Genomic DNA, 25,563 nt, shown 5'->3' on the forward strand with positions numbered 1-25,563 from the left:
GCAGAAGGCCGCAACAATAGATCCTTGGCGACTACTGCCATCTACTGGAAACATACTGTCAAATCACCCAAATAATTAAAGAGACAGGAGCTAAAAAATAAATGAAACACGAATACAGACTCAGGGTTTTAGGCTTAGACTTATTTGCAAAACGCTCAATGCAGACATTTCCTAGGTTCCCAGTCTCTCTTGGGAGTCTTTGTTAATGAAGACAATACATGTAACTCCAATGTAGGAATAAATGTCCAGTAAGTGTTATTGAGTAAGGAAATTGCCATTTGTCTAAGCGATTTATTTGGTTACAAGATAATTACATGACATCGTCGTTTAGCAAATGCTTTTATCCAAAGTGACTGGGAAGTAAGGCTGAGAATAATCTCAGTAGCTACAATAGAAATGCAACACAAAGAGCTGAACGACGTCCAGTGGTCAGAGCGCGACAGAGAGAATACAGAACAAGTAGTCATTCAGCAGTCGTGCAAGAATTTGCCAAATAGAGCTAATTTAAAAGTAACAAATAGGATCATGAATGATGATTAAATAGCTTTGGTGTTGCCTGGCCTGTCTTTATGCATACCATGTCACATGTCATATTTTTGTACATAGATTACCGTTTCATATAAGGGGGATGCACCTGCAAACCTCTTACCCAACAGGGGCGTGCATTTTTAAATCAATAGAAAAAACAGCAGCAGGTCGTGACGAAGACAAGATTAAGCAATGTGGCAATTGTGTAATTGCTCAAATCTAGACGAATGTAGTAGGACTGCACACACACACACACACACACACACACACACACACACACACACACACACACACACACACACACACACACACACACACACACACACACACACACGTTTAGTCGTGGTGGTCGATCTAAGCTATCTAAGGTAGGCATATTAGTAAAAATGTAAATGATGTAATCGAACTGTTCGCCTGACCAGATGTAGGCTAACATAAGAGAATGCATTTCCGAAATATCATCTTATATCCGTGATTGAAGCCATATCGGTTCAACATGAAGGACTTTCTGTCTGAACAACCCCAAAGTCATGCGGTGCACAAAGGGGACAAACTAACACAATACCATCACTTTTACTGATGGTAGTATCTCCTAACGTCTCAAACATGATCCAAAATAAAACTGGAATCATTTCAGAAAATCTATTATTTTTCCTTTGTCAGACTTCTAAGATAACTATGTCGTTAAGTCATAAAAACGAGCAGTAATTATTACTTAAGCGATGCATTACGCTTCCGCAGAATGGCCTGTAGCTGGTCTATTTTAATTGAATGCAGATCGAAACACCAGCCTGGGTGAACAAAGTCTTATTTGTGCCACCAGATGGTGCTGTTGTCCTCAAATTAAAGTCCGCGTTACCCGGAAGTTGCGCTTGAAGTCACATGACCGCACGGCGCAGAGCAGAGAGCTTGTTGTTCAACAATGGATGTGAAATAATTCAGATCAAACATCATAAGACTAACTAGATTTGTTCCATTTACTGTGTCAACGAAGGTAAAGTAAATCTCATCATACATTAAAACGTGCAATTTGTGCTGTATAATCAGCGTGGCTCGGTAGGTTATGTTGTGAATGCAGCTGGGAGGGAACTAGTCTACCTGGCCGATCTGCTTTCTAGTCTAGCTAACTAGTAACTTACTTAACCGAACTAAACGTATGAATACATATTTTAAAAGTCAAAGCTGTCAGCCTTCTCTATCCTATTATATGATGTTGAATTTCCAAAGCCATAGCATACTGTCTGTCTTACCTATTTAATGGTAAATATTCAATGCCTAAAATATTCGTTACCTCAAGAGACGTTGAAATAAATAATTGACATGGTTGATCTTCAATCCTTTGAAATTTGCCTGTATCCTATGTATTATATCATGCGTTTTTTTAAACACACTGGATAAAGCAGGAGACAAATTTCCACTTGGTTGAAAATAAACTAATCTTAATGTAACCTGTTTGTCTTCCAGGGAAGATTATGGAGAATGATGAATTTTCGCCAGAGAATGGGTTGGATAGGCGTTGGCCTCTACCTGCTTGCCAGCATGTTGGCCGTCTACTATGTGTTTGAGATTAACCATTTCTCCCTGGAGCACGTCGAGCGGCTAGAACAGAAGAGGAGTGTGGCCGCCTCCTCTTCCTCAGCACCCCTGTCTTCCTCCTGGAGCCGAAGTCTCAAGACCCATCTCCTCCTTCTGCCCCTCTGGGTGTGGGCCACTATCTTCCTCGTCCCCTACCTCCAAGTCTTCCTGTTCCTCTACTCCTGCACTAGGGCCGACCCCAAGACTATTGGCTACTGCATTCTGCCCATCTGCCTGGCTGTGCTCTGTAACCGCCACCAGACTTTTGCCAAGGCATCCAATCAGATCAGCCGTTTGCAGTTGATTGACACCTGAGGTGGCCAATTAGTGTGTGTGTTTGTGTGAGACTAGAAGCCTCTCCCTGGTCCAAAATGTAAACTGACTATTCCCATTAAGCCACCTTGGCGAGTGGTAGATACTTGTTTTTATGTCATTCGATTCGTCGTATGATTTATTACACCGTATAATTATTGAATGGAAATATGATTATGTTGTCCTGTTGGTATGACAAATAAAGCACATGTTCTGTACTGTTGACATCTGACACCAGTATATTAATACAGATGGTGTATTATGTATGACTACACACACACACACACACCTTCATTCTCCATATACACGTTACACTTCAGCATCAACATGTCATACTTACCTCAACACTTTATCCATATTATTTATTCTGTATAGGAAATATCATTTAGATATAACATTTCCACACTTGCATACAGCCTATTAACACTGTCACTGCCTCAATTATACAAACATGCACTCTAATATTTATTAACCTTTGCCTCAATCGTAGCTTGGATACAATTGGACGTGATGTCTTAATGAAATTATCGTCAACGGTTCATTTGAAGACACTAGGGTCGAAAGATTGTTTCATTCTGGTTAACATCTGGAGAAAGTATGAATGGTGTAAATATACAATGTGCAAAATTGATTCATTACGCCGATTACATGCCCCTTCACTAAAATCTATTTCACTGTGCTGCTCAATATCTAGAAGTATTCAATCAACCAGCTAGATTAGTTCAAACAATACAACCGTTTTAAACACATAATACACATGAAAGGCTGTCAGTAATAAGTACAGTAGACTGAAGGGTAAATGTATAACATGTTCCTCAAAGGCACATTTAATAAAAAATAAAGCATGGGAAGATATGATCCACGATCAAAGGGCCATCACTTTTTTACAGGTTTTGATTTCTTTGCAGGAGGTTCTGAAACGTGCATCGGCTCCATCTCTTCATCGCTCTCATCATCTTCATCTGCGGTAGAAAGTAATAGATCACTTAGACCATTGTAGACCAATAGGCCATTGCAATCGTTATGGCTTCAACGTTTTTATACTCGTTTAGGTGAGAATTTCGCAAAAGCGATAGCATTTGAGCAATAAACAAATAATATTCACAAAATTAAAATATCCTCACCACTAGATCCAAGCTCCTCTTTGTCACCGGCGACCGACCCCTTTTCTTGCACTGTAAGTTCTGTGAGAAGGTCTGACACTTGTTCTCTAAGTGTCTTGATGCCCACGATCATTGAGGTGAGGTTACCTTCTATGTGTACGTCTATGTTCTTCTTCACCCCATCCCTGTACCTCAGCTCCCCTCGCAGCGTCACACCGTGCGGCGCCATGTTTTGAACACTGGATGAACTGCTTCCGCTTTGTACGTTTACTTTTGCTTTTTTATATTGAAGCATGTTAAGACTAATGAAAATAACACAGCCCTCATTAATTGAGTTAATGATTAATATATATCTGTTAACAAATATATGTATACTCATTTGTTTATTTATAAGCTGTATTATTCATACTTTTTCATTTTTAAATTGTAGGTACGTGGAAATTAATATCAAACATCTTGAAATGTTATTTATTATATATAATTATGGGTATTTATTATATATAGTATAACGATAACTGTTCCTAGGAAATTTCACAAACCTTTTTTCTAACGTTCAGGATTGGTCGCTGCGGGTTGTTTTCATGTTAATTTACGTCACTTTCTAGTACGTTTCCCGCGAAATACGTGCACCGGAAGTAGTTGGGAAGTTGTCCAGAGACGCCACAACAACTAGCAGATAACTGGACAGAAATAGCTAATATTTAGGCTAAATCAACACGAAATCAGCCCGTCTGCAAATCCGATTTGTATCCATTTGATAGAGGAGTGCAGATCGGTGTATATCAATAAAGATGGCGGCCAACGAGGAAGAGGAAACCACCGTTTCTCTTGTGGATGTTCTGGAGGAGGATGAGGAGTTGGAGAACGAAGCTTCTGCTGTTCTGGCTGGCAGCGATTCGGATTTGTGCTCGTTTCCTCAGGTGCGGTTATATCATCAGGTTGCAGTGTTCTTCACCTAGTTCTACTTGATACAATCCCTATGGTCTAAGTAATATGAACCCTTGTACATATTGTATGGTTTTCTAGACTCAACAAATCTATTCTTTCATAGACTAATGTTTATACCAGTGTCTGTGTGCGTTTTTAACAGTGCCTGTGTATGTGTGACCTTCCCAGGGCTATGTGAAGCGGCAGGCCCTGTACGCCTGCAACACCTGCACACCAAAGGGTGGAGAGGCAGCAGGTGTGTGTCTTGCTTGCTCTTATAAATGCCATGAAGGGCACGACTTGTTCGAACTCTACACCAAAAGGTAGGTCAATGCCACCCTGTTGGTCTGCTGGTGTTGTAGATATAATACCCTATGAATTGAATGTGTAAATATAACAAACGGTTGGTTTCTCCGCAGAAACTTCCGCTGTGACTGTGGAAACAGCAAGTTCAAACAACAGTGCAAGTTGTACCCAGTAGGTCTTCTTCAATTCCATTTAATTCTTCTTTTCTTTTTCTTATTGTACTCTGCACCTTGTCCAGTTTGTTTTTGTTTTAGAAACTAGTTTGTGCCGCGCTTGGAAATCGTTATCGTTACTCCAACGTTATGTCCAATGTTGTTCTCAGCCTCACTTGTGAGTTGCTTTGGATGAAAGTTTCTGCTAACTGTAAATGTAAAATATGTCATGGGTTAGATAGAAAGCCAATAAGCACCTTCTACCTGCTTTGATTTCAGGACAAGGAGCAGCTCAACAGCGAGAACAAATACAGCCACAACTTCTTTGGTCTCTACTGCACCTGCAACCGTCCGTACCCTGACCCAGATGACCAGGTACCTGCTCGCTCCGATGTCCCAATGTTCCTTACAGAGAAGCTTTAGATACGATGAGCAAGAATACTATCACTGTAATATCCATTGGAAATATAAATGTTGTGCCTTGTTTCCTGGTGTTCAGGTGGAGGACGAGATGGTCCAGTGTATTCTGTGTGAGGACTGGCTTCACGGCAGAGTAAGGTTCCACCTGGATGCTGCTATCCTCTGTGTCTGCCTGTCTACTCCGCTTGCCCTCACCTCGTAAACAGACGTTCTCCTCCCAAAACAGAATGCCTGGAACGGGATGCTCTAGATTAGCGTTTTTTGCATGAGAGAGTGGGCGGGACTTATTTCCTTGTCTTTGTTGTTGTTCTTCTGATAAGAAGTAAAGTAGCGGGAATTTCAGTGCGGTGCTTCGGGATAACGCTACAGTTCCTGACCCTCTCTCAGCCTACGCTTGTTCTAATATTCCCTGATCCCTGTTCTCCCAGCACCTGGGATGTGAAACGCCAGACAGTGTGGAGCTGCAGGAGATGGTCTGCGGGTCCTGTATGAACAAGAACCCCTTCCTATGGACCTATGCGGCCACCGTAGCAAGTAACCAGAGCCCCATAACACACAGTTTCACCGAGCTTGATATTATGACCATATCATATCTGACTTATTACAAGTCAGATCACACCTTGTTCAACATGCAGTCTAGCGTTCTAAATTAAGGCGCCACTACACCTGATTTTGATCCTCCAGTTTCAACAGTCTATCGGAAGTCATCCTTGAGCAAGAAGCCCTAACTAGCCCTACCTGCAGCGCTCATTAATGAGATATATTGACTATAGAATGCTTTGGATTAAAGCGTCTGCTAAATGACAGAAGAGTCAATTATCGTTTTATCTTGCTACATTAGTTTGAGCTCAGGATGGCAGTTTAATTAGCCAACTGTTGACAATGGCGTGAAGGAGTCAATTTGAATAGACTACTCTGTTACCTGAGGGAACTGCCTCCTCTTTTCCTGGCTGGTCACCACCGTGGCTCTCTTTTGTGTGGCTGGTCAGCTCCTGGTGGTCGACTAGAGGGAGAGGAGGAGCAGAAAGAGGAGCAGAAGGAGGTGAAGAGCGAGGAGTTGAAAAAAGAAGGGGAGCCGTCCACTAGCCGGGTGACCGGCGGCGATGAAGAGGAGGTGAGTAAGGAGACGACTGATAGTAAGGAGGCTGTTAATAGGCTGGCTCAGTTTGACTCAAGGCAAATTACTTTACCACCAAGATGTTGATTTGTCATTAGAAGCCATTTCAAAATCAATCCACTGTCTGCCCTGATGTATGATATAATCAACAATCCTCAGTCACCTCCCTAGTGGCCTTTATGGACAGTTGAGCGGCTCCACTGAGGATGTCTTAAAGGGATGGTTTAAAATGGCCAGCACAGCCCACCATACGTTAACGTTGGCGCTAAACAACCTGCCGTTTGTGACCTAGCCGAGGTTTAAGTCATTGGGATTCCTGTTTGCAGAAAACAGAGTTGAAGGTGGAGCGCTGCAAGCGGCGGTGCGAGGAGCTGGAGGAGGCGTGCCGGCTGAAGGAGCTGGAGGGGCTGGGGGGTCCCCGGAGGGTGCAGAGGGGGGCTGTGTTCTGGCCGGCCACCTGGAGGACCAAGCTCTGCTCCTGCGTCTCCTGCCAGGTGAGACGGCCCAGGGGTCACCTTCACCCTCTCCTCGGCTGATAGTGTTGTGCTGTGCGTTGTTGGCCGCTGCATGCAGCGTTTGCCTGTCACTTCAACTGAAGTCAGACGCATGCATGTCATCAAGGAGCCGGTCTGGGTTAGGGGATCTTGCTCAATAGAATGCCCACAGGTAGGCTGCAGGCTGAAGACCTCCGGCTTGGTATCGAGCACCCTAACCACAAGGCTCTCCTGCCTGCTGGTGGTCACACACTAAATCCTATTGTGGTCTTCTGGACAATCCCACTAATAACAAATGGCCACAAACCTGACTTTCTGCTTCATCGTCTTGCATCACTTTTTGTTTCTCCAATCTCGATCATTTACGATTGTTCTCTGCCTCTTTTTTATCGTCAATTTGGGTAAAAGTGTCTATTAAACTCCCTATAAATGTTTGTGTGTTAGTGTGGCTTTGAACAAATATGTTAATTGCTTCAAAACCATTTCAAAATAAAAGTACTGTGTTGAGCAATGAGCTGGGTTTAACGTTGTGTGCTGTTCTGCCCCCTGGTGGTGGGTGTGTAGAGGTGCTACGTTGCGTCCGGGGTGAGCTTCCTGCTGGACGAGTGCGACACAGTGCTGGCCTACGAGACCAAGGGCCAGCGCAGTGAGGAGGCGCAGAGGGGTCACGACCCCCTCATGTCAGCCCTGGACAACCTCAACAGAGTCCAGCAGCTGGAGATCATACATGGTGTGTGTGTTTTGAAAAAAAAAAACGTGCTACAAAATGGAAAATAGATTAGAAATGAGATGAAATGCAATATACCAACAGTGCTAAATACTAAAATAATACACAGAATGCATCAAAAAAATAAGCCTTTTTTATGGACAGAGTACTGAATATTCAATATTCTAGTTGATTTCAGGATTTGCATTTCTAGTATATATTTTACGAGTATTTGTGGTCAGTTACTGACCCGGTAATGAGGAACCGAACCCAACTGTTCTTCTTTGTTTCAAGGATACAACGACATGAAGACGGAGCTGAAAGACTTCCTCCAGAGCTTTGCAGCGGAGGGAAAGGTGAGTACGAGATCATTACTCGTTAACATGGTGTTGTATAATACCACAAACCTTCATTATCTTAAGGTACAGCCTGAGATGAGGCTTGATGTCAGGTGACCTCTCTGTTTCCTGTCAGGTGGTGACGCCCGACGACATCAGACGGTTCTTTGAACAGCAGCAGAGCAGGAAGAGGCGGCGGGCGGACGGGCAGATGTTCTGATCTCAGATCAGTTCTGACACCGCCGGTTTTTACCTGGACTGTAGTACTGTGCTCAAGTTCTATAGTACCTTAGTTCACGTGTAACAGTGCACCCTATATTAAAAGTCGGTAAATATAGAATATTGTATCTTTTATCTTTTAGGGCTATCACACACCCCCATCCCAGCAGAACGTACAAGACACCTTAAAGTTGTTTATTCGTAATTTCAGGATCTTATATTTTCAATATTCGCACACAGGTAGGATATCACACAACATTTTGCCAATAGTGGTACATAGTACACTCTACCATTATAGGAGGTAGATGTGAATGTACAACAGTACACCCTACCCCTACAGTGGTACATGTGCTATAGCACTGGTCTACTCGGTAGGCTTCAATGTACCACAATACATCCTACCTTCAAACTAGGTAGATTTGTTAAATTAACTATTGTACACCCTACCTTTGTACTAGGTATACGTGATAAATGTTCCATTGTATCCTATCTTTATACTAGGTAGAACATCTGCAGTTTTGTGTAAATAACGCTTTAATCATTGATTGTATTTTAAAAATGGTTCTTCATTGGCATATTGATGAACGTGTTTATTAAAGTGTCAACCCTGGTTTGCTGCCGTTTGAAGGAGAAGTTGTGGTCTCGGTGCTTTTACTGTGGAATCGTTTTGCTGACGTTTAGACTAAGCCTAATCCCGCAGTCCTACTGTGTTATAGCGGAGCTACTGAGGATAGATTGCTCAGAGCCTGGCCTGGAAATCAACAACTAAAGGGGGCGGAGCTACGCATTGTTTCCTGTTTCTCTTAGGAGTAACTGGACTAAAGAAAACACATTTGTGCTAGTGGATGAATCCTACAGAAGGGGATTTAAATATGTGTATTTCTGCAGTTGCCAGTCTACACTGTGTTGATTTGAAACAAACAGACACTACAGAAACTTTTTTACCGTTTGCTTTTGCTGGCCGAGTGATTTAAGCTTTTAATATAAGGTCTTATTTGTGAGACTGGACTAAGCCTGACTCTGTAGATTGGTTGTTTCTACCCTTCCCTGTTTGCGGCTAGACAGCAGAAATGGCCTCCAGACAGGTTTCAGCAACCCTTTGTTTCAGACAACACATCATCATGATGATGACCTTTGGTCAAAGTACTATAAGATTTTCTGTATAACCTGTGTTGTAGAATTAATAATAACAACTTATCTAATTCACTTCAACTAGCTAAAAGCAAGAGGAATCGGGGAGTCCAGGTCAAGTATAGATGAAGAGTTTATTGCCACCCGCAAACGAGAGACAACAAAGCCGAATGGTATCCTCGAATACACACTCCTGAATGAATCCCAGACAGCTCCTTATATCCCCGAATTTTACACAATACAAAGTTGGACTTTCATCAAATATAGAATTTCCCATCAGGGTCATACTGTGTGGATGTCAGCATACCCCTATGTCTTCTGAATCCCAATGTGACCTTAGAACATATATTATCCTTATACAAACAGAGATGATGCAGACGTGTGAATGTAAGCATTGTCTTCAGAGAGTACATCAAAATGGGAGTAGACTGGACTCTCTGACTGATGTGCCACATGGCCCATCCGATGGGAATGAACTGGACTTACTCACTGGTGTCACATGGCACATAACATCTAGGCTAAAGGTGATCAGCTCTTTTCCACCATTAAAGTATATATATGATATGTAGGCCTAATAATAATCATAGTTTAACATAGAATGTAAGGTTAATTTCCACCACACCTGCTCCTGTGTAGTCTTGACTGTAGTCAAATACTTTAGGCCTGTACCTAAAAGACAAGCCGAGTGTATTGAATATACTATAAAAACAGGCTTTAAAGGGATGATACATCCACACAACCAAAGTAGCCAAGACGAGTCCAGCTATAGAATACGAGGTGCAACAGTACTATTGTAAATAAGACGTGCATAACGATGTCAAGCTGTGGATAAAATACATGTTACCCACACAATGTAAACCACCGCACAGCCAAATAATGAAACTGTTGTTCCCAAACATGCTGAGCGCTTGTTATCAGGTTTGAGATCCGTGGGACTGCATGGGGCGGTAAGCGCCGTGCGTCCCGACCTACACGCATCAGGAGCAGAAGATCTAATATTGTGGTGTTTCCAGGACCCAGGGTGACCAGACAGAAGGGTCTGGCCCCGCTTTCATCTCCACATTAAAGCCAATCAGGCCCCATTGTCCCCCTGCGTGTTCCCAACCAGCTGCTCTGTGTTTGGAGAACATGTTCTTCCGCTGAACACAGATCCAATCTGCCCGGCAGAGCAAAACAACCAATTATGTCCTCCCACGTCTCTCCGGGAACTGTCAGCGATAACAGAAGTCATGTAACAGCTCCCTTTATAACCTTTATAAGCCTGTTATACAGGGCCACAACATACTACTTCTTCAATATCCATAAAGCACGTCGCACTCTTACATTTAAAAATGTGTGTTATGTGTATACGTAGTCCTTGTCAATGATGACTGGTTTCTATTTTTTAAAATGTATGCATTTTATTTCTGTTAATGTGTTTCAGTAATGGGTCATGTGAGAACGCCTGAAATTCCATCCAAGCATCGCAGTGCCCTTGGTGAATTCATTGTTCAATTAATGCGCAAGGATCAAAAGACAAGAAACTTGAGACTTAAGCCAAAGTTATTAGTATAATATTAGACTAACATGGCGACTAGTGACTAACATGGGTTATACATAGTGGTACAGAAGATCTGACAATGTCTAGAGCTGTCCGGACTAGTGGTTGTTTTCTCTGGTTTACACAGTTTATATTAGGCAAGTACCCATAATAATCATTGATATAAAGAAGACTTTTAAATGAAGGGCTGGCTTTTTCTCAGAGCTCTCCCAGCGAAGGAACAACGCTCAGGATTACATCTGTTTACAGATTACCCGTTTCCTATTGGCTAGTTTGGAGACAATAAACCCCACCCATTTAAGCATCTACTTGGGATGTTTTGCGTGAGATCTTCAGTCTAAACATCAGCACCAGCGGACCCCCCAGACTACCAGACCCCCTGACTATCGGACCACCAGCCCAGCGGACGCACCACCATGGGGGTTCTGTGGCTAAGGAGAGGCCGCCGCTCTCTGATCTGGACCAAGGCGGTTCTGCAGGACAGCAGGGCCAGCATCTACAGCAAACCCCCCCGAAATCACATTGGAGCCGGGGTGAGTGTGTGTGTGTGTGTGTGTGTGTATGTTTTTTGTGTGTATCTGTGTGTGGGGAGTGTCATTTAACTTTTACATAAAAATCCCTGTTTTATAAATGTAATGAATGTAATGAAATAGATCTTTACACATTTCACTTTGTAAACACAGGATGGTGTAATGGTTACAATGATGCCTTACCATTAGTTGTCATTAACATTGTCCTATATGAGTAGCATATAAAATAAAAATATTGTTACTATAATAATCTCATATAGGCTAATCGCAACATTAAATATTTATTGCTGGTGTCAGAAGAATTCCTCCTTTAGTCTTCTTAATTTTAGCATATATATAATTATTATTATTCATTTATTTTAACATCAATTGTCTTTATTATTTACCTGTCTGCTTTACAGCAAAGCTTCTTCATCATGTCGGTGTTTGCGGTGGCCATGTTGGCTCCTGCTGGCTGGATCCTGCATCACCTCCCAGAGTACCGCCAGCGTCCAAGACCTGGACACCAAGAACAGAACCCCAAAACCTGAACCCCAAGACCAGAACCCCAAAACCTGAACCAAGATCTAAAGACCTGAACCCTAAGACCAGAACCCCAAGACTTGACCTAAGACCTGAAGACCAGAACCCCAAGACCTGAACTAAGATCTGAAGACCAGAACCCCAAGACCTGAAGACCAGAACCCCAAGACCTGTACCAAGACCTGAAAACCTGAGACCTGAACGAAGATCTGAAGACCTGAGACCTGAACCAAGACCTGAAGAGCTGAACGACCACCGGCAAGACCACCAAGACACCAACTACTACTAAATCAGCACCAAAGACCTGGGCTCAGAACTCTTTAGTGCTGTGGTCACTAGTCCACATCTGGGTTATGTTTAATCTCCACCGCAGCCAAGGAGACATGATAGAGGGAGTAGTCTGGTTAGTTCAAAGCATCAACTCAAAATCTTTTTATTATCAGATTAAAGGCCTACAAAGTATAGTGTTCAATACCTTGCTACGTAGCTGACTGATAGAAATGTATAGCTTGACCCAAGATGTTCTAAACAGTCAACTAAGTAGCAAATTATTGACCAAATAAACCCACACTTAATCAATCTAAAAGTAACAATTATAGCACAGCCATGAATAAAATATATCCCAAACAGTGTATAGTTGTTCTGTCTGCCTAGAAAATTACGTGTTAGTGATCATAGATGAAGAAACATCTAGTGAAGAAATCACAGTTCATATCTTTTATCAAGTGTATTGTAATAAAAAAAAACATAAACAGGAAGAGAGATGGGGTTCCAGAGTCTGTTGACAAGGGAAAGCCGTTTGTATAATACTGTGTCTTTTGTTTCATGATGGCGCACAGAGCTTGCTTATGTCAATTCAATCTTTGGGAACATTTTATCAAAACAAACAGATTTGTTGGTTCTTATGAAGGCAACCAAACAAGACATAAATTAAAGAAAAACAAACAAACAAACTTTTTAATCAAGGCAGTAGCAGCCAAACCGAGATAAAGGAAGTTATTATTTGCTTATGTAAGACTGTTGATATTGAATGCTGTTCAATAAACTTTAAACCCAGAATTAAAAAAGTATGTCTCAACGGATACCCAGTTATGACAACCAGTTAAGATATCTATAAATCCCCATCACATTATCAAGCATTTATGTATGGTAAGACTAAAGATGTAGTTAGCCTTTTGTCACCCAATAGCAGATGTTATAAAATGTAATGAGTCACAGTTTATTTAACCCGTTAGTAGTCCCATATTAGATAAACGGTCGTGATTGGCTCGACCAAGGCACAGTCCGCTCCAAATCTGTTGAGAACAAGGGGACGTCAGACCTTCCAGCGCAATATAATACGAACTCGTAGATTTGTCTGGTCCCCAGGATACCTGTTAGTAGCATTGAGATATTGACCTGGTAAGCAGAACAGATTTACAAACAAAAATGATCACAAAATTAACTACTCCAAGACAGTTTTTTCAGATTATGGAAGGCACTCTTCCAAATCAAACGATCCAAGTGAACACTTTAGAACACAAGATACCCAAAAGAGAGGATCCAGGTGGAGAACTCAAATGGTGTAGAATCCAGAATTGATGGAGCTTACCTATGGCTATGGCTACTCGCACAACAATAAAGTATTTTATGTTTTCTATAAAAAATGAATTCAAGAGCAATGTAGTCAAACAGACAGGCTATTCCCACATTTCAAATCATACACAATCATTTCCTAAAGAGGTCTATTGATTTAAAGGGGCTGGATTGTTCAATGGTTCATGTGTTTTGACTTTCTGCCCAAAGGCTCTGGATTCAAACCCCAATGTCTGCCATGCCTGATCAAGATTTGCAACCCTTGTTTTTAGATTAATGAAGTAGCAAAAGGAGGGATGCTTGAGGAAATGGGCCAAAGCTTGTTTCCATTTGTATCCTGCTTCAGTGGTTCGCCACGTCACAGTAGTGCTTCAAGTTAATGTAGAACCTCTGGGTCATTCAAAGTCAATGCTTGCCCCCTTGTACACCAGGAATCGGAGGAGGGACCCAGGGAGAGGCAGGGTCTTCAGCCTCCTCAGGCGCTGAACTCCAACAACCTGCCGGATCCTCAGTCTGCACATCTGCATCAGTGGAGGAGTTGTGGCTGAGGAATACAAAACACCTCATTGTTACTGTCTGCTGGCTTAGGAGTCTCCCACATCAGGAGTCAGATTGGTCTCTAAAGCATGATGACAGCCAAGCTTAAATCAGGGGCAAGTCGCGGTCGTTTCCTCTTCTTGCTGTACACGCTCACTGGTCATTGAGTTTCTACTTTCTACAGTTGTACTAGGAATAGTTCCTCGAACAATTGGGCCAATTGTGTGTAAATGGCTATGCAATAATGAGCCCCTGAAGCAATGCAGATCAAATAAATCCTAACCTGTAAACAGTTGGAAACAGTTGAGATTGATTGTACTTCATACTGAGGTGAACTCACTGGCTCTGACTTTGATTGGATGCCAGTCTGGATAGCTGTCGAGGTGCTCCTGCAGGCGGCTGCACAGCTTCACACGGCCCACGTAGTCCAACAAGACGTCTATGATGGGGCCGGCCCAGCGACACATGCTCGGGATGGACACCATCTCGCAGAACTGTAGAGGTGGTTTCCCCATCCAAAATTGGGTTTTTGTTACATTCAAGATCATTAACTTTAGGTTTAGGTGCTAATTATGCAGGTTAGCATTGGCCGGTTAACAATAATGGCCGGTTGCCATGGCGGCGCGCACGGTCGCAGCGGCTTATAACGGCTCTTCCCTTTCGGTGCTTTATTTGTTTTTTATGCTTTTATTTACGTTTTTGTTTGTGTCTACTACGCAAGGAAACAATTGCTACAGTAGACAGGCTTTACTGGACGTGGGTTTTCACAGAAAATCACCGGTCACAGCCGACTTTCATTGCCACAACAACATCCCGGACGAGATAGCGAGACCACCAGGCTCTCCGTGGATCGTCATCAGCTGCGGCAGGCGGCGCCGACGGAGAAGGGAGAGGAAGCAGAAGCGGGGACGTCGCTCCGGCCTCCTGGCAAGACTGAGGAAAGACCCACATAAGCCTCCTCTACCGAGTATGTTCCTCTCCAACGCAAGATCTCTGACACACAAAATGGACGAGCTGGAACTACTCGCCAACGGTAACCGCTATGTACGAGACTGTTGCGTGTCTGTAATATCCGAGACATGGCTTCACCCGTCGATCCCGGACGCAGCCGTACAGCTGGGGGGGCGCACCGTCCACCGCTGGGATCGCAACTTTTAGATTATGGACTCCGGTAAGAGCAGAGGAGGTGGTTTGTGCATCTTTATACACAACAGCTGGTCTATAAATACAACAACTATAGACACACACTGCTCCCCGGACTTAGAGTACATTACAGTTAAATGTCGCCCATTTTTTCTGCCCAGAGAGTTAACAGTAGTGCTAATCACGGCTGTTTACATTCCTCCCGATGCCAACGTTGGCATAGCTCTCTCTCTACTGCTAAAAGCCATAAACACTCAGCAGCGTGCTCACCCCGACGGTGTTCACATCATAGCCGGTGATTTTAATCAGGCAAACTTAAAGTCTGTCCTGCCGAAGTTTTATCAGCACGTGAAGTGTCCGACCAGAGGGAAAAACACATTGGACCATGTTTACACCAACATTAAACATGCTTACAGAGCCATACCACTACCTCACTTAGGCCAGTCAGACCACCTCTCTCTGCTCCTTACCCCTGCATACACCCCTCTCAGGAGAAGTGCACCACTACAGACCAAAGCCATCACCACGTGGCCTCAGGATGCACTTTCCCAACTACAAGACTGTTTCCTACACACTGAGTGGGATGTTTTTAAACACCAGGACCTGGCTGTCCAGTGGACAGCCAGGTCCTGGTCCAGTCCTGGTCCAGTCCAGGTCCTGATTCTGTGTGGACAGTGTCCACACAGAATCTGTACTTTCCTACATCAAGTTCTGTGTGGGAAACGTCACAGTGGACAAACGCATTCGTGTGTTCCCCAATCAGAAGCCCTGGATGACCAGCCAGGTCCGGACGCTCCTCAAGGTCCGCAACACCGCCTTCAGGTCTGGAGACAGAGAGCAGTACAGCGCTGCTAGAGCCGACCTGAGGAGGGGAATTAAGAAGGCAAAGGCGGACTACAGGAGGAAAATAGAGGATCACCTCTCTGAAAACAACCCACGGCAGGTGTGGCAAGGCATTCAACAGTTGACAAACTACAGGGGACACAACACCACAACTGTGAACTCAAGTATCTCGCTGGCAGAAGAACTGAACTTCTTCTTTGCCCGCTTCGAGACATCAAGGACATCACAGACCTCAGCTTCATCACCACCCGAGCCCCCACCAGCTCACAGCACCCACTCACTGACTGTACAGGTGCAGGATGTGAGACGTGTGCTTAGTGGAGTCAACCCCAGGAAAGCTGCCGGACCAGACGGACTTCCTGGGAAGGTCCTCAAGGGCTGTGCTGACCAGCTCTCACAGGTCTTCACAACAATTTTCAACCTCTCCCTGACACAGGCCTTCATCCCAGCCTGTCTGAAGTCCTCCACCATCATCCCCGTACCCAAGAAATCGGCACCGGTCACTCTAAATGACTACCGCCCAGTAGCACTCACACCCATCATTATGAAGTGCTTCGAGCGGCTGGTCCTACACCACATAAAAGCCTTCCTCCCCCCCACCTTAGATCCTCACCAGTTCGCTTACAGAGCGAACAGATCCACCGAGGACGCCATTGCCATAGCCCTTCATGCTGCGCTGAGTCACCTGGAACACCGGGAGAGCTACGTCAGGATGCTCTTCATTGACTACAGCTCAGCCTTCAACACCATCATCCCGGCTATCCTGGTCTGCAAACTGTCAGCTCTGGGTCTCGACCCGCTCACCTGTTCCTGGATTAGTGACTTCCTCACAAATCGACCCCAGAAGGTGAAACTCGGTCCCCACTTCTCCTCCACCCGCACCCTCAGCACAGGCTCTCCACAGGGGTGTGTGCTGAGCCCACTCCTCTACTCTCTGTACACCTTCGACTGCAGTCCCACCCACCTCAGCAACACCATAGTGAAGTTCGCGGACGACACAACGGTGGTTGGACTGATCTCAGAGGGAGACGAGTCTGCCTACAGGGATGAGATCCTGAAGTTAACATCGTGGTGTTCAGACAACAACCTGGCATTGAACATCGCAAAAACTAAGGAGATCATCCTGGACTTCAGGAAAAGCAGAGCAGACCCGGCTTCCCTCTACATCAACGGTGACTGTGTAGAGAGAGTCCACACCTTCCGCTTCCTGGGCACCATGATCTCTGCTGGCCTCTCCTGGACTGCCAACACAGCGGCGGTCGTCAAGAAGGCTCAGCAGCGGCTTCACTTCCTCAGGGTGCTCAGGAGGAACAACGTGGGAGAGAAGCTGCTGGTGACCTTCTACCGCTCCACCATCGAGAGTCTTCTGACGTTCTGTATCTCAGTGTGGTTTTCACAGTGCACTGAGGCAGAGCGGAAGAAACTCCAGGGAGTGGTAAACACCGCACAGAGGATCACTGGCTGCCCCCTCCCCTCCCTGAAGGACATATACATCTCCCGCTGCCTAAGCAGAGCGGAGAGAATCATAAAGGACAGCTCCCACCCTGGCTTTCACCTGTTTGACCTGATGCCCTCTGGCAGGCGCTATAGGTCCATCAGAACCAGGTCTTCACGGTTCAGAGACAGCTTCTTCCCTAAAGCTGTATCCACCCTGAACACACACATGCACTGACCCCCGACTGACTGACCACCCCCTAACCTCCCACTGCTGTATTGTACTTTACTTTATTTTACTTTATTATTTATTTTACATTATTTACATTTCTATTTGGTATACTGTTGTTCTTGTTCTATTTATATATTATTTATTTTCTCGAATGCACCAATTGGGAAAGCTTACTAAAAATGTCGTTGTACTTCACTCGTGCAATGACAATAAAAGGCTTTCTATTCTATTCTATTCTAATAAGTGAGTGATGAGGTTGGGTCCTCGTTCAAAGGGCCGCAGTGGACACCTGGGTCTCACCTGAACACAGTGGCGAGCCGTACATTCAGTCATGTTGATCTCCGTGTATCTCATCTCATCCCGCTCAAAGTGGTTGAGCTTCAGGGGGGGGTGGGGGCTGCTGCCGTGCGCGCAGCGGAAACACGCCAGCGCGTCGCAGCCGTTGTCCAGGATGTACTTCAGCATGGAGAGGTACTTCATGGCGAAGAGCACGGTGGCCGGGAAGGTGGTGGGGTGGGTGGACAGGTAGGCGTTGACGTCGGCGCCGTGCTCCACCAGCAGGGTGACCGTCTCCATGCAGCCGCCGCGCACCGCGACCAGCAGGGGGTTGAACAGGTCCAGGTTGGGGTCGGCGCCCGCCTCCAGCAGCATCCGCACCGCGTCCACGTTGTTGTTGGCCACCGAGAAGTAGAGCGCGGTGGTGCGGTGGTCCTCGTACAGCTTGGAGTGCTCGTGGGACAGCTGGGCGTTGACGTCGAAGTCGGCCTGGATCAGGAGCTCCAGCACGTCGTCCATGTTGTGTTCGGCCGCCACGTGCAGGGGGCTGATGCCGGCGCGCCGGATACGCGCCTTGGTAGTGGCCGGGATCAGCATGGGCACCAGGCTGGGACACACCTTTACCCGTTAGTTATTTGGCAGACTTTCATCCAAAGCATTTTACAGTTGATACGGATACATGTCCCTAAGGAGCAGGTAGGGGTTAGCGGGCATCTTGCTCAAGGATAGGGATAGACTTCAGACATTGGGGATCGAACCAAGTAACTTTGGGCTAGGAGTCGATCATCGTCATCTGATAACTGATAAAGAGGATGCACTGGGTCAGACATCACCTATGCACGGTTCATCTGAACTATTATGTCAAGCTGTTTATGTCTGAGAGCCTGCCTGTTCATGATGAAGGACCTACATGTCATCCCCATTCTGGGCAGCGATGTGCAGAGGCAGTAGTCCTCTCTTGCTGGCCTTGTTGGCGTCGGCCTTCTGCGAGAGGAGCAGCTCCACGACCTTCACGTGTCCATTTTTGGTCGCTTCGTACAGCGCGGTGGCGCCATCTGTTGCCTGGCTGTCAACATCCGCACCTGCAGCACCCCATCAGAGACCATGTCATCATCAAGATTATATGCTGACCTTGTTAAGTCTAAAATAATTCTGCCGTCACACACAGTGAATTGTTAAAGCCAAATTATGTTTTGTGATGTAGCTCTCCAATTTTAAAACTAGTCAATTTTGTTAATTTATCAGTATGACATGTTGAGAAAGTTTGCATATTAGATTAGATTTGATTAATACAATTCACCAGATGTCACTGAATTAGTGCCGCACTAGGTTTAGAATCCCAATTTTTTTCACAACACGCCATTTTTTCACAACACTCATGCAACAGTAAACCAAATCGGGACGTTTCCCTTTTAACATAGGCCTACCGTGTTTAATAAGAAACCGGAGCGTTGCAACCTGCCCGCTCTGGGCCGCGGTGAAGAGCGGGGAGATGCCGTAGACGTTGGCTGGGGTGAGCCTGGCACCGGCCTGCACCAGCATCTCACAGATCTCCACGTTGTTGCGACACACGGCCTCCTGCAGCGGCGTCCAGCCCTGGTTGCAGTGGACGTTCACCGACGCCCCGTGGTTCAGGAGCATCGCCACGATCTCCGCGTTGTCTTCCTCGCAAGCTGACGGGTTAAAGCACACGCATTCACATCATAGACTTGTCACACCGGTCAGGTAATACCTCACTTCGAGGAGCTAGTTTAGAAGCTGGATTTATTAGCCATATAAATGTGATAATTTATTTTGTTATATTAAAAATACTTTGAAAGCCTTGCAAGGGGGATTGTTGAAATATATGACATTTTATCACATCAATTATATCAGATTGTTGTTTATTTCAAAACATTCATAATTTATGATGTCTATAAAAGCAGCCGCTAGCTTTATTATTGTGTTATTTATTGTTATAATTAATGTATAATTAAAAGTTATTATTATACGGAAGAGGATTAGGGCCACACATGTAAAAATAAAAATAATTCTGACTTTATTCTCAGAATTCTGAGAAAAAAGTCCGAATTCTGACTTTAATCTCAGAATTCTGAGAATAAAGTCAGAATTCTGACTTTAAAGTCAGAACTACGGGTATCTGTAAGGACCAACCTCCGTGGGAGAGACACTTTGCTTTATGCAGTAGGAGGAAACCTATGGAAAGCCGGCCCTAGAATGGCGCGGTAAAAGTGCAAAACCGCACGGATTCCGTGCGGTTTGGCAAGAATTCCCCTCCCTGTTATAAAATAACGTGCATCCCAACAACTTTAGCCAATGCAGGCTCCTATTGCTTTACCAGTGTGTTTAAAGTGTGTGCGTGTGTGTGTGTGTGTGTGTGTGTGTGTGTGTGTGTGTGTGTGTGTGTGTGTGTGTGTGTGTTGTCATGTAGGCTATAGATATAGATTGATTGTCTTGGCTTGCTTGCATCCATGAAATATTGTAATGTTATGGCCTAGCTGGCTACTGCATATCGAGAACAATCTGGGGATGAGGGCATCCCCGAATATTGACGGGTATTTCGCACACTGCCATCTCAATATATAGCCTAACATATACAAATATATCACTGTACTAGACACAAATGTATTTTCCACTAGCTAGTGGTGGTCATTACATTGTAGTGAAACTAGTAAAGACAACACAGCTTTATGTTACGGCGAAACATGGAGGCACTGCAGCTCTAGTCTCGACAATGCGTTACTTTAGTCTGGTATTTCTCTTCACTGATTGGTTAGACAGCCTTCAAATTTAGTGGTCAAGCAAAGAAGAGGGAGGGCTCGTTCTGCATACCTAATAGCCGGAGTGAATAACTAATAGCCGGAGTGAATAACTAATATCCGGAGTGAATGACTAATAGCCGCGGCTATTAGTCATTCAAAACCGTACGGAATCCGTACGGAAACTGTACGGAAACCGTACGGAATTCTTGCCAAACCGCACGGAATCTGTGCGGTTTTGCACTTTTACCGTGCCATTCTAGGGCCGGATTGTGGCCTTCTTGGCTTTCCATAGGTTTCCTCCTACTGCATAAAGCAAAGTGTCTCTCCCACGGAGGTTGGTCCTTACAGATACCCGTAGTTCTGACTTTAAAGTCAGAATTCTGACTTTTTTCTCAGAATTTGAGATTAAAGTCAGAATTCTGAGATTAATGTCAGAATTCTGATTTTAATCTCAGAATTCTAAGAAAAAAGTCTGAATTCTGAGATTAAAGTCAGAATTCTGACCTTTTTTCTCAGAATTCTGAGAATAAAGTCAGAATTCTGACCTTTTTTCTCAGAATTCTGAGAATAAAGTCAGAACTGAATTTGTTTTTACATGTGTGGCCCTAATCCTCTTCCGTATTATTAGGCTACATAAATAAGAAAACACTATTATTATTGGAGAAACATCATGGAGACATACTGACCGCAAAGTAGTGATGCTCGAATAAAACAAAACATTATTATTCTATATTTAATGTAGGAAGAATGGAGAGAAAGAATTAATTAATTATCTATAGTAGCCTGCATATTTAATTGTGTAGAACAGAAGGAACAGTAGCCTAGTCCGATGATGAAATGATAGGATGGCTACAAATGAAAACGATTTGTGGGCAAGAGCAGATGCTCAACATTGTAAGAAGTTGGGTTCACAAACATTTTCAGACCTAAACATAATCTCACGTGCATGATTAAGGTTGGGAACCTGTGTTTCTAATCTAGAGGTATGATGGACTGGGGGCCGTTACCTTTGTAAAGGGGAGTCTCCCTGTCTTTATTCATGAGCGCCGTGTCAGCTCCTCTCTCCAGCAGCAGCCTGGCACAGGCCGCATGGGAGTAGCTGACTGCCAGAAGAAGCGCAGTCTGGTCCTGCGCAGTTCGCATGTTGATCATCCCTTGTCCTTTTCCTGATTTTTCAAAACATCAGTTTTACTCCCAAGTCCAACCGAAAGGTTCTGAGTTAGAAACCCAATTACCTCACCCTACTTTTAGGCATCCTACTTTTAGGCCCTTGATTTTCTTAATCAGGGGTCACCAACCTTTTTGAACCTGAGAGCTACTTCATGGGTACTGACTGAGTCATATGAAGGGCACCCAGTTTGATGCACTCTTCTGAAATAACAAATTTGCTCAGTTTGTCTTTAGTTATATATTATTATTAATGATTAATGATAGTATCTATTCACATATCTATGTGAAGACACTGATCATGTTAATGATTTCTTACAATAATTATCAACAATGACTTAAAAAAGGTGGGAAAGAGTTGTTCAAGAATGAGCTGTGCTATTTTCAGAACAGGCCTGCGGGCGCCTCATATGGTCCTTGCGGGCGCCCTGGTGCCCGTGGGCACTGTGTTGGTGACCCCTGGTCTAAATTCACTAAAAGTTGCTTCTTGATAACACTAAATAGTGTGAAACAATTAGAGAGCTACCATAATAAAGCCTGACCTTTGCCCTTTCCATAATTGTTTGCAGTAATATGTTATTTACGTACCTGGTTCTAGTTAGTATCAGTTTTGGTAGTTGAAGTAGTATAGTTCTACCTGTCAGCAGTACGTTGAGGCAGGCCTCCTGTCCGTAGCAGGCAGCCTCGTGAATGGCCATCCAGCCGGGTTTACTGGACATCTGGCTGTGTTCCTGGCCCACTAGCGCCCTCACCTGGCGTACATCTCCTTTCTTGATGGCTGCGAACAGAGGCCCATCCTCCCTACGGCAAACACTTCCTTAGTGGCATGGCCCTTATTCCATCAACTGTGGACACCATAGGTGGGGGTATCCAATCAGGTGTTTCTCAAACTACAGAATTGGTTCCCTGGGCCGCATTCCAGCTTTAAAACCTGAACTTCCTGTTTGTTGATTTTTACCAAATGCTCAAGGACGTAACCATCAGACCACGGAATTTGCAGTTGAAAATTCACATGTAACATCACTCACAGTCATTGACAGTTCATTTTGACATTAATGTAAATTATACACATCAAGCCCTGCATACATTGTGGCTCATTTATGCTGGTCAAAGTTGGCCCCAGAAGCTGAAGGTCAAGCACTACTTAATGGACCCCACAAACTGTTTTAAAGGTCCGCAGGAAACATTCACTTTCATCTCACGTGAGGGGAATCTGATGGCCTGATAACGGTCAGTTGGCCTATCGGGGTTTGGAATGGACGTGCATTTCAGTGTTGTATGGAACTTACTCCTCTGGCTCGGGGCAGACGTGGACCAGTGCCCCGTCGTGCTTGCGGTACGCAACCATGCGCTTGCCTTGGCCCGTGATGAAGTGGCTCACCGTGCCAGAAAAGTTCTTCCTGAAAACCAAGCATCAAGTCAATGACCCAGAGGTTAAACACTTTATCCATTGTGTGTCCCTATTGTGTCTGGTTCTCAGTGTAGAGACTACAAGGATAATACGGGATGGTAGGAAACTCCCGGCATCGTTAAACCAACACCCCGCCCTTCGCAGTGACTCCATGGTATCCTGTCTAAATCGTTATGATCGACAGCAGTTGGGTAGCTTGTGCGAACCCGCCAATTTCCATTTCAAATTAAGTATATCAGGGCTTTGAGGGTAACCCTTGGATGCTGTACTTACGGCACCAAAGACCCCTTTGATCTCTGCCATCGGCCGCACTCTCACAGTTTACTGGGATAGAATTGCACGCCAATGACTGGTATGTTTACATGGCTGACATTACAAGCCTGGGAGCTGAAGCAGGAATGTGTTTATGACTTGTTCTCTTTTATTTAGCAGGAGGCTCTTAGCCAAAGTGACCTGCAGTGAATTCAGATACATATGATTGTGGAGCGGGTTGGGTTTAGGGGGCACCTTGCTCCAGGATGCCTACAGGTAGACTGCAAACATGGAGGACTGTACAAAGAACCTTTCAGCTGGGCGTCAAACACTCTAACCACTTGACCTTGGGGTTCCAAACTTTCTTCAGAGCGGGACTCAATGGACAATTTCTGTCCGAGGGACCCAACGTCTGAATAGGGGGTTAGGAATCAAAAATGAGTTGCGACCCTTAGTTAGAGGCTTGGTTTAAGAAGGTTTGAGAAGCCTAGACTAGGCTGCCTCTTAATTGTCGAGACTACCCTTCAGTCTGCAAGCCTCTCCGGATGTCTCTGGACAGGTGCTGCCTGCTATCAAGTAACCCCAGCATAACAGCACCGAATAATAAACTATACTATTTAGTGCAAAGCTCCTTTTATAATCAACTATTTCCAAAATAATAGAATAGAAAAATAAAAGTCCTTCATAAAATATAAACCACACAGGATATCCGTAACATCAGTTTAAATTACCATTCAACTAAAGAAAAAGTTAATTTGGAATGTGTGTGTAAAAGTGTAGAACAACTTTTGTATGTCCTTGAGGGGCAGGCCGTGCAACACCCACGGATTGAATAATTTGTCCACTGGGGGATTGTGGGAACTGTACTGCGCGGCAGCGCCCTCAGGTGGCTGGTTTGGGGGAGGGTTTGCAGAGTTCGGTCCGTTAGGCTGACCAGTTCGACGAGTTGAAAGACCTCCACTTGTTTCTCCCCTTGAAGCCGAACTCTGGTTGCCAGGTTGATTCTGGTTGCCGGATAGACTGGGGCTGTTGGTTAGACTGCGTTCGATGGCGAGCGCAAGGAGTTCGTCATCGGACAGCTGATTGTAGATGGAGTAGTCCTCCAAGGCCAGGCCGGAGTTGCTGGCCTGGGAGACTGAGGCACTGACCAACGCCATGTTGGATCTGGGGACAGCAATCTCAGTCACTCTCCTCCTCTCGTAAATAAAGTTATTTTGAATGCCTGGGTCTGGGCATGCATTGGTAGGAAAGTTACGGACAGTCATGCTCTCAGTCTGACCCTGAAAGAAGTGTCCGGTCTCTGAACCACTAGTAAACATCTCCCAGCATGCAACCGAGAATGTATAAATAGGATGTGCAAGGTCTAAATCTAACGGTGGTACTGAATGTGCTTTCCTCTAACTGGAAGCTATGGGGGAAATGCTCTCAATAGGTCAACATAATAAAACATGCATTTGTGTGTTGTTTTAAATGCATGCAATTACTGCTGCAAAAACAACAGTGGCAAGAGTAACATCTCAAGAAATTAAATTTTTCAATAAATACATGTAAATGTAGTTACCGCTCATCCAGTCTTTCACCTGAATATCCAAGGGGTGGCAAAATGTCTCACTTATTCAACTGTAATGTCTGCTATCCCTTATGTCACTCTGTTGATGTGTGGTGGAATCCATGACATCCTGTCCGCCTGCTGGTCATTTAGTTGGTAGTGTCTGCTCTTGGTAGTGTCTGTCTATCTTGTGTCTCTATGTCTCCCCTGCCTGTCTGTGGTGGTCTCTGCAGCGTGTCTGTGTTTAGGAGTCAGAATTCAGGGTGTATTTTTGGAGATCTTGCTCCAAGTGGCCCCTCCCACTCCTTCCCCTCCCAGAGCTGCACCGAGAGGTGACCTGTATCTTTAAACATATCACCTTCCTATCCTGTTACCTGTTATCCGACCTTTGACCTTCACGAAACGTTACCTGATTACACTACCCTCAACTGTTAGAACACATTACCTCATTACATGATGTGT

The 25,563-nt window shown here is 44.7% G+C and overlaps 5 protein-coding genes across 7 annotated transcripts; 3 read left to right on the plus strand and 2 right to left on the minus strand.

The window, feature by feature from the left end:
- The first annotated feature begins 1,368 nt into the window (after nt 1–1,368).
- On the plus strand, nt 1,369–2,640 carry tmem251 (transmembrane protein 251). Its single transcript, XM_060041407.1, has 2 exons — nt 1,369–1,522; nt 1,993–2,640. Exon 2 carries the CDS (start codon nt 2,008–2,010, stop codon nt 2,416–2,418), a length of 411 nt encoding a protein of 136 aa, XP_059897390.1. The 5' UTR covers nt 1,369–1,522; nt 1,993–2,007; the 3' UTR covers nt 2,419–2,640.
- A 571-nt stretch (nt 2,641–3,211) lies between these two features.
- si:dkeyp-55f12.3 (uncharacterized protein LOC568418 homolog) lies at nt 3,212–3,772 on the minus strand. The gene is made up of 2 exons (XM_060041409.1): nt 3,540–3,772; nt 3,212–3,377 (listed from the first exon to the last, which is right to left on the minus strand). The coding sequence occupies exons 1-2, from the start codon at nt 3,745–3,747 to the stop codon at nt 3,292–3,294; spliced, it is 294 nt and encodes a 97-aa protein (XP_059897392.1). The 5' UTR covers nt 3,748–3,772; the 3' UTR covers nt 3,212–3,291.
- A 366-nt stretch (nt 3,773–4,138) lies between these two features.
- ubr7 (ubiquitin protein ligase E3 component n-recognin 7) lies at nt 4,139–8,830 on the plus strand. The gene is made up of 11 exons (XM_060041408.1): nt 4,139–4,438; nt 4,635–4,768; nt 4,865–4,922; nt 5,183–5,278; nt 5,403–5,456; nt 5,752–5,857; nt 6,313–6,437; nt 6,767–6,934; nt 7,499–7,664; nt 7,935–7,996; nt 8,115–8,830. Exons 1-11 carry the CDS (start codon nt 4,310–4,312, stop codon nt 8,196–8,198), a joined length of 1,182 nt encoding a protein of 393 aa, XP_059897391.1. The 5' UTR covers nt 4,139–4,309; the 3' UTR covers nt 8,199–8,830.
- Nucleotides 8,831–11,156: 2,326 nt separating this feature from the next.
- si:dkey-85n7.8 (COX8 domain-containing protein) lies at nt 11,157–12,987 on the plus strand. Its single transcript, XM_060041269.1, has 2 exons — nt 11,157–11,401; nt 11,800–12,987. Exons 1-2 carry the CDS (start codon nt 11,285–11,287, stop codon nt 11,926–11,928), a joined length of 246 nt encoding a protein of 81 aa, XP_059897252.1. The 5' UTR covers nt 11,157–11,284; the 3' UTR covers nt 11,929–12,987.
- Nucleotides 12,338–25,359, minus strand: asb2a.1 (ankyrin repeat and SOCS box containing 2a, tandem duplicate 1). 3 transcript variants are annotated; one of them, XM_060041265.1, is made up of 10 exons: nt 25,133–25,359; nt 24,378–24,716; nt 23,179–23,289; nt 22,527–22,690; nt 21,730–21,888; nt 19,388–19,633; nt 18,871–19,042; nt 17,985–18,567; nt 14,373–14,526; nt 12,338–14,039 (listed from the first exon to the last, which is right to left on the minus strand). In XM_060041265.1, exons 2-10 carry the CDS (start codon nt 24,707–24,709, stop codon nt 13,891–13,893), a joined length of 2,070 nt encoding a protein of 689 aa, XP_059897248.1. In that variant the 5' UTR covers nt 24,710–24,716; nt 25,133–25,359; the 3' UTR covers nt 12,338–13,890. The 3 variants fall into 3 exon arrangements, with proteins under 3 accessions (XP_059897248.1, XP_059897247.1, XP_059897249.1); XM_060041264.1 differs by having other exon boundaries at nt 25,114–25,357; XM_060041266.1 differs by lacking the exons at nt 24,378–24,716; nt 25,133–25,359 and having other exon boundaries at nt 22,527–22,734.
- Between the last annotated feature and the right edge of the window lie 204 nt (nt 25,360–25,563).

This window comes from Gadus macrocephalus, chromosome 21 (genome assembly GCF_031168955.1).
Source record: "Gadus macrocephalus chromosome 21, ASM3116895v1".
NCBI lineage: Eukaryota > Metazoa > Chordata > Actinopteri > Gadiformes > Gadidae > Gadus > Gadus macrocephalus.

Coding starts and splice junctions, on each gene's coding strand:
- tmem251 (XM_060041407.1), top strand. CDS start 2,008: ATGATGAATTTTCGCCAGAGAATGGGTTGGATAGGCGTTGGCCTCTAC.
- si:dkeyp-55f12.3 (XM_060041409.1), bottom strand. CDS start 3,747: ATGGCGCCGCACGGTGTGACGCTGCGAGGGGAGCTGAGGTACAGGGAT. Junction 3,378..3,539: donor AGAGGAGCTTGGATCTAGTG/GTGAGGATATTT, acceptor TTTCTACCGCAG/ATGAAGATGATGAGAGCGAT.
- asb2a.1 (XM_060041265.1), bottom strand. CDS start 24,709: ATGGCGTTGGTCAGTGCCTCAGTCTCCCAGGCCAGCAACTCCGGCCTG. Junction 19,043..19,387: donor CCGGTTTCTTATTAAACACG/GTAGGCCTATGT, acceptor GGGGTGCTGCAG/GTGCGGATGTTGACAGCCAG. Junction 18,568..18,870: donor GCCCAGAATGGGGATGACAT/GTAGGTCCTTCA, acceptor GGTGTGTCCCAG/CCTGGTGCCCATGCTGATCC.
- si:dkey-85n7.8 (XM_060041269.1), top strand. CDS start 11,285: ATGGGGGTTCTGTGGCTAAGGAGAGGCCGCCGCTCTCTGATCTGGACC. Junction 11,402..11,799: donor GAAATCACATTGGAGCCGGG/GTGAGTGTGTGT, acceptor TCTGCTTTACAG/CAAAGCTTCTTCATCATGTC.
- ubr7 (XM_060041408.1), top strand. CDS start 4,310: ATGGCGGCCAACGAGGAAGAGGAAACCACCGTTTCTCTTGTGGATGTT. Junction 5,457..5,751: donor AGGACTGGCTTCACGGCAGA/GTAAGGTTCCAC, acceptor CTGTTCTCCCAG/CACCTGGGATGTGAAACGCC. Junction 6,438..6,766: donor CCGGCGGCGATGAAGAGGAG/GTGAGTAAGGAG, acceptor TCCTGTTTGCAG/AAAACAGAGTTGAAGGTGGA.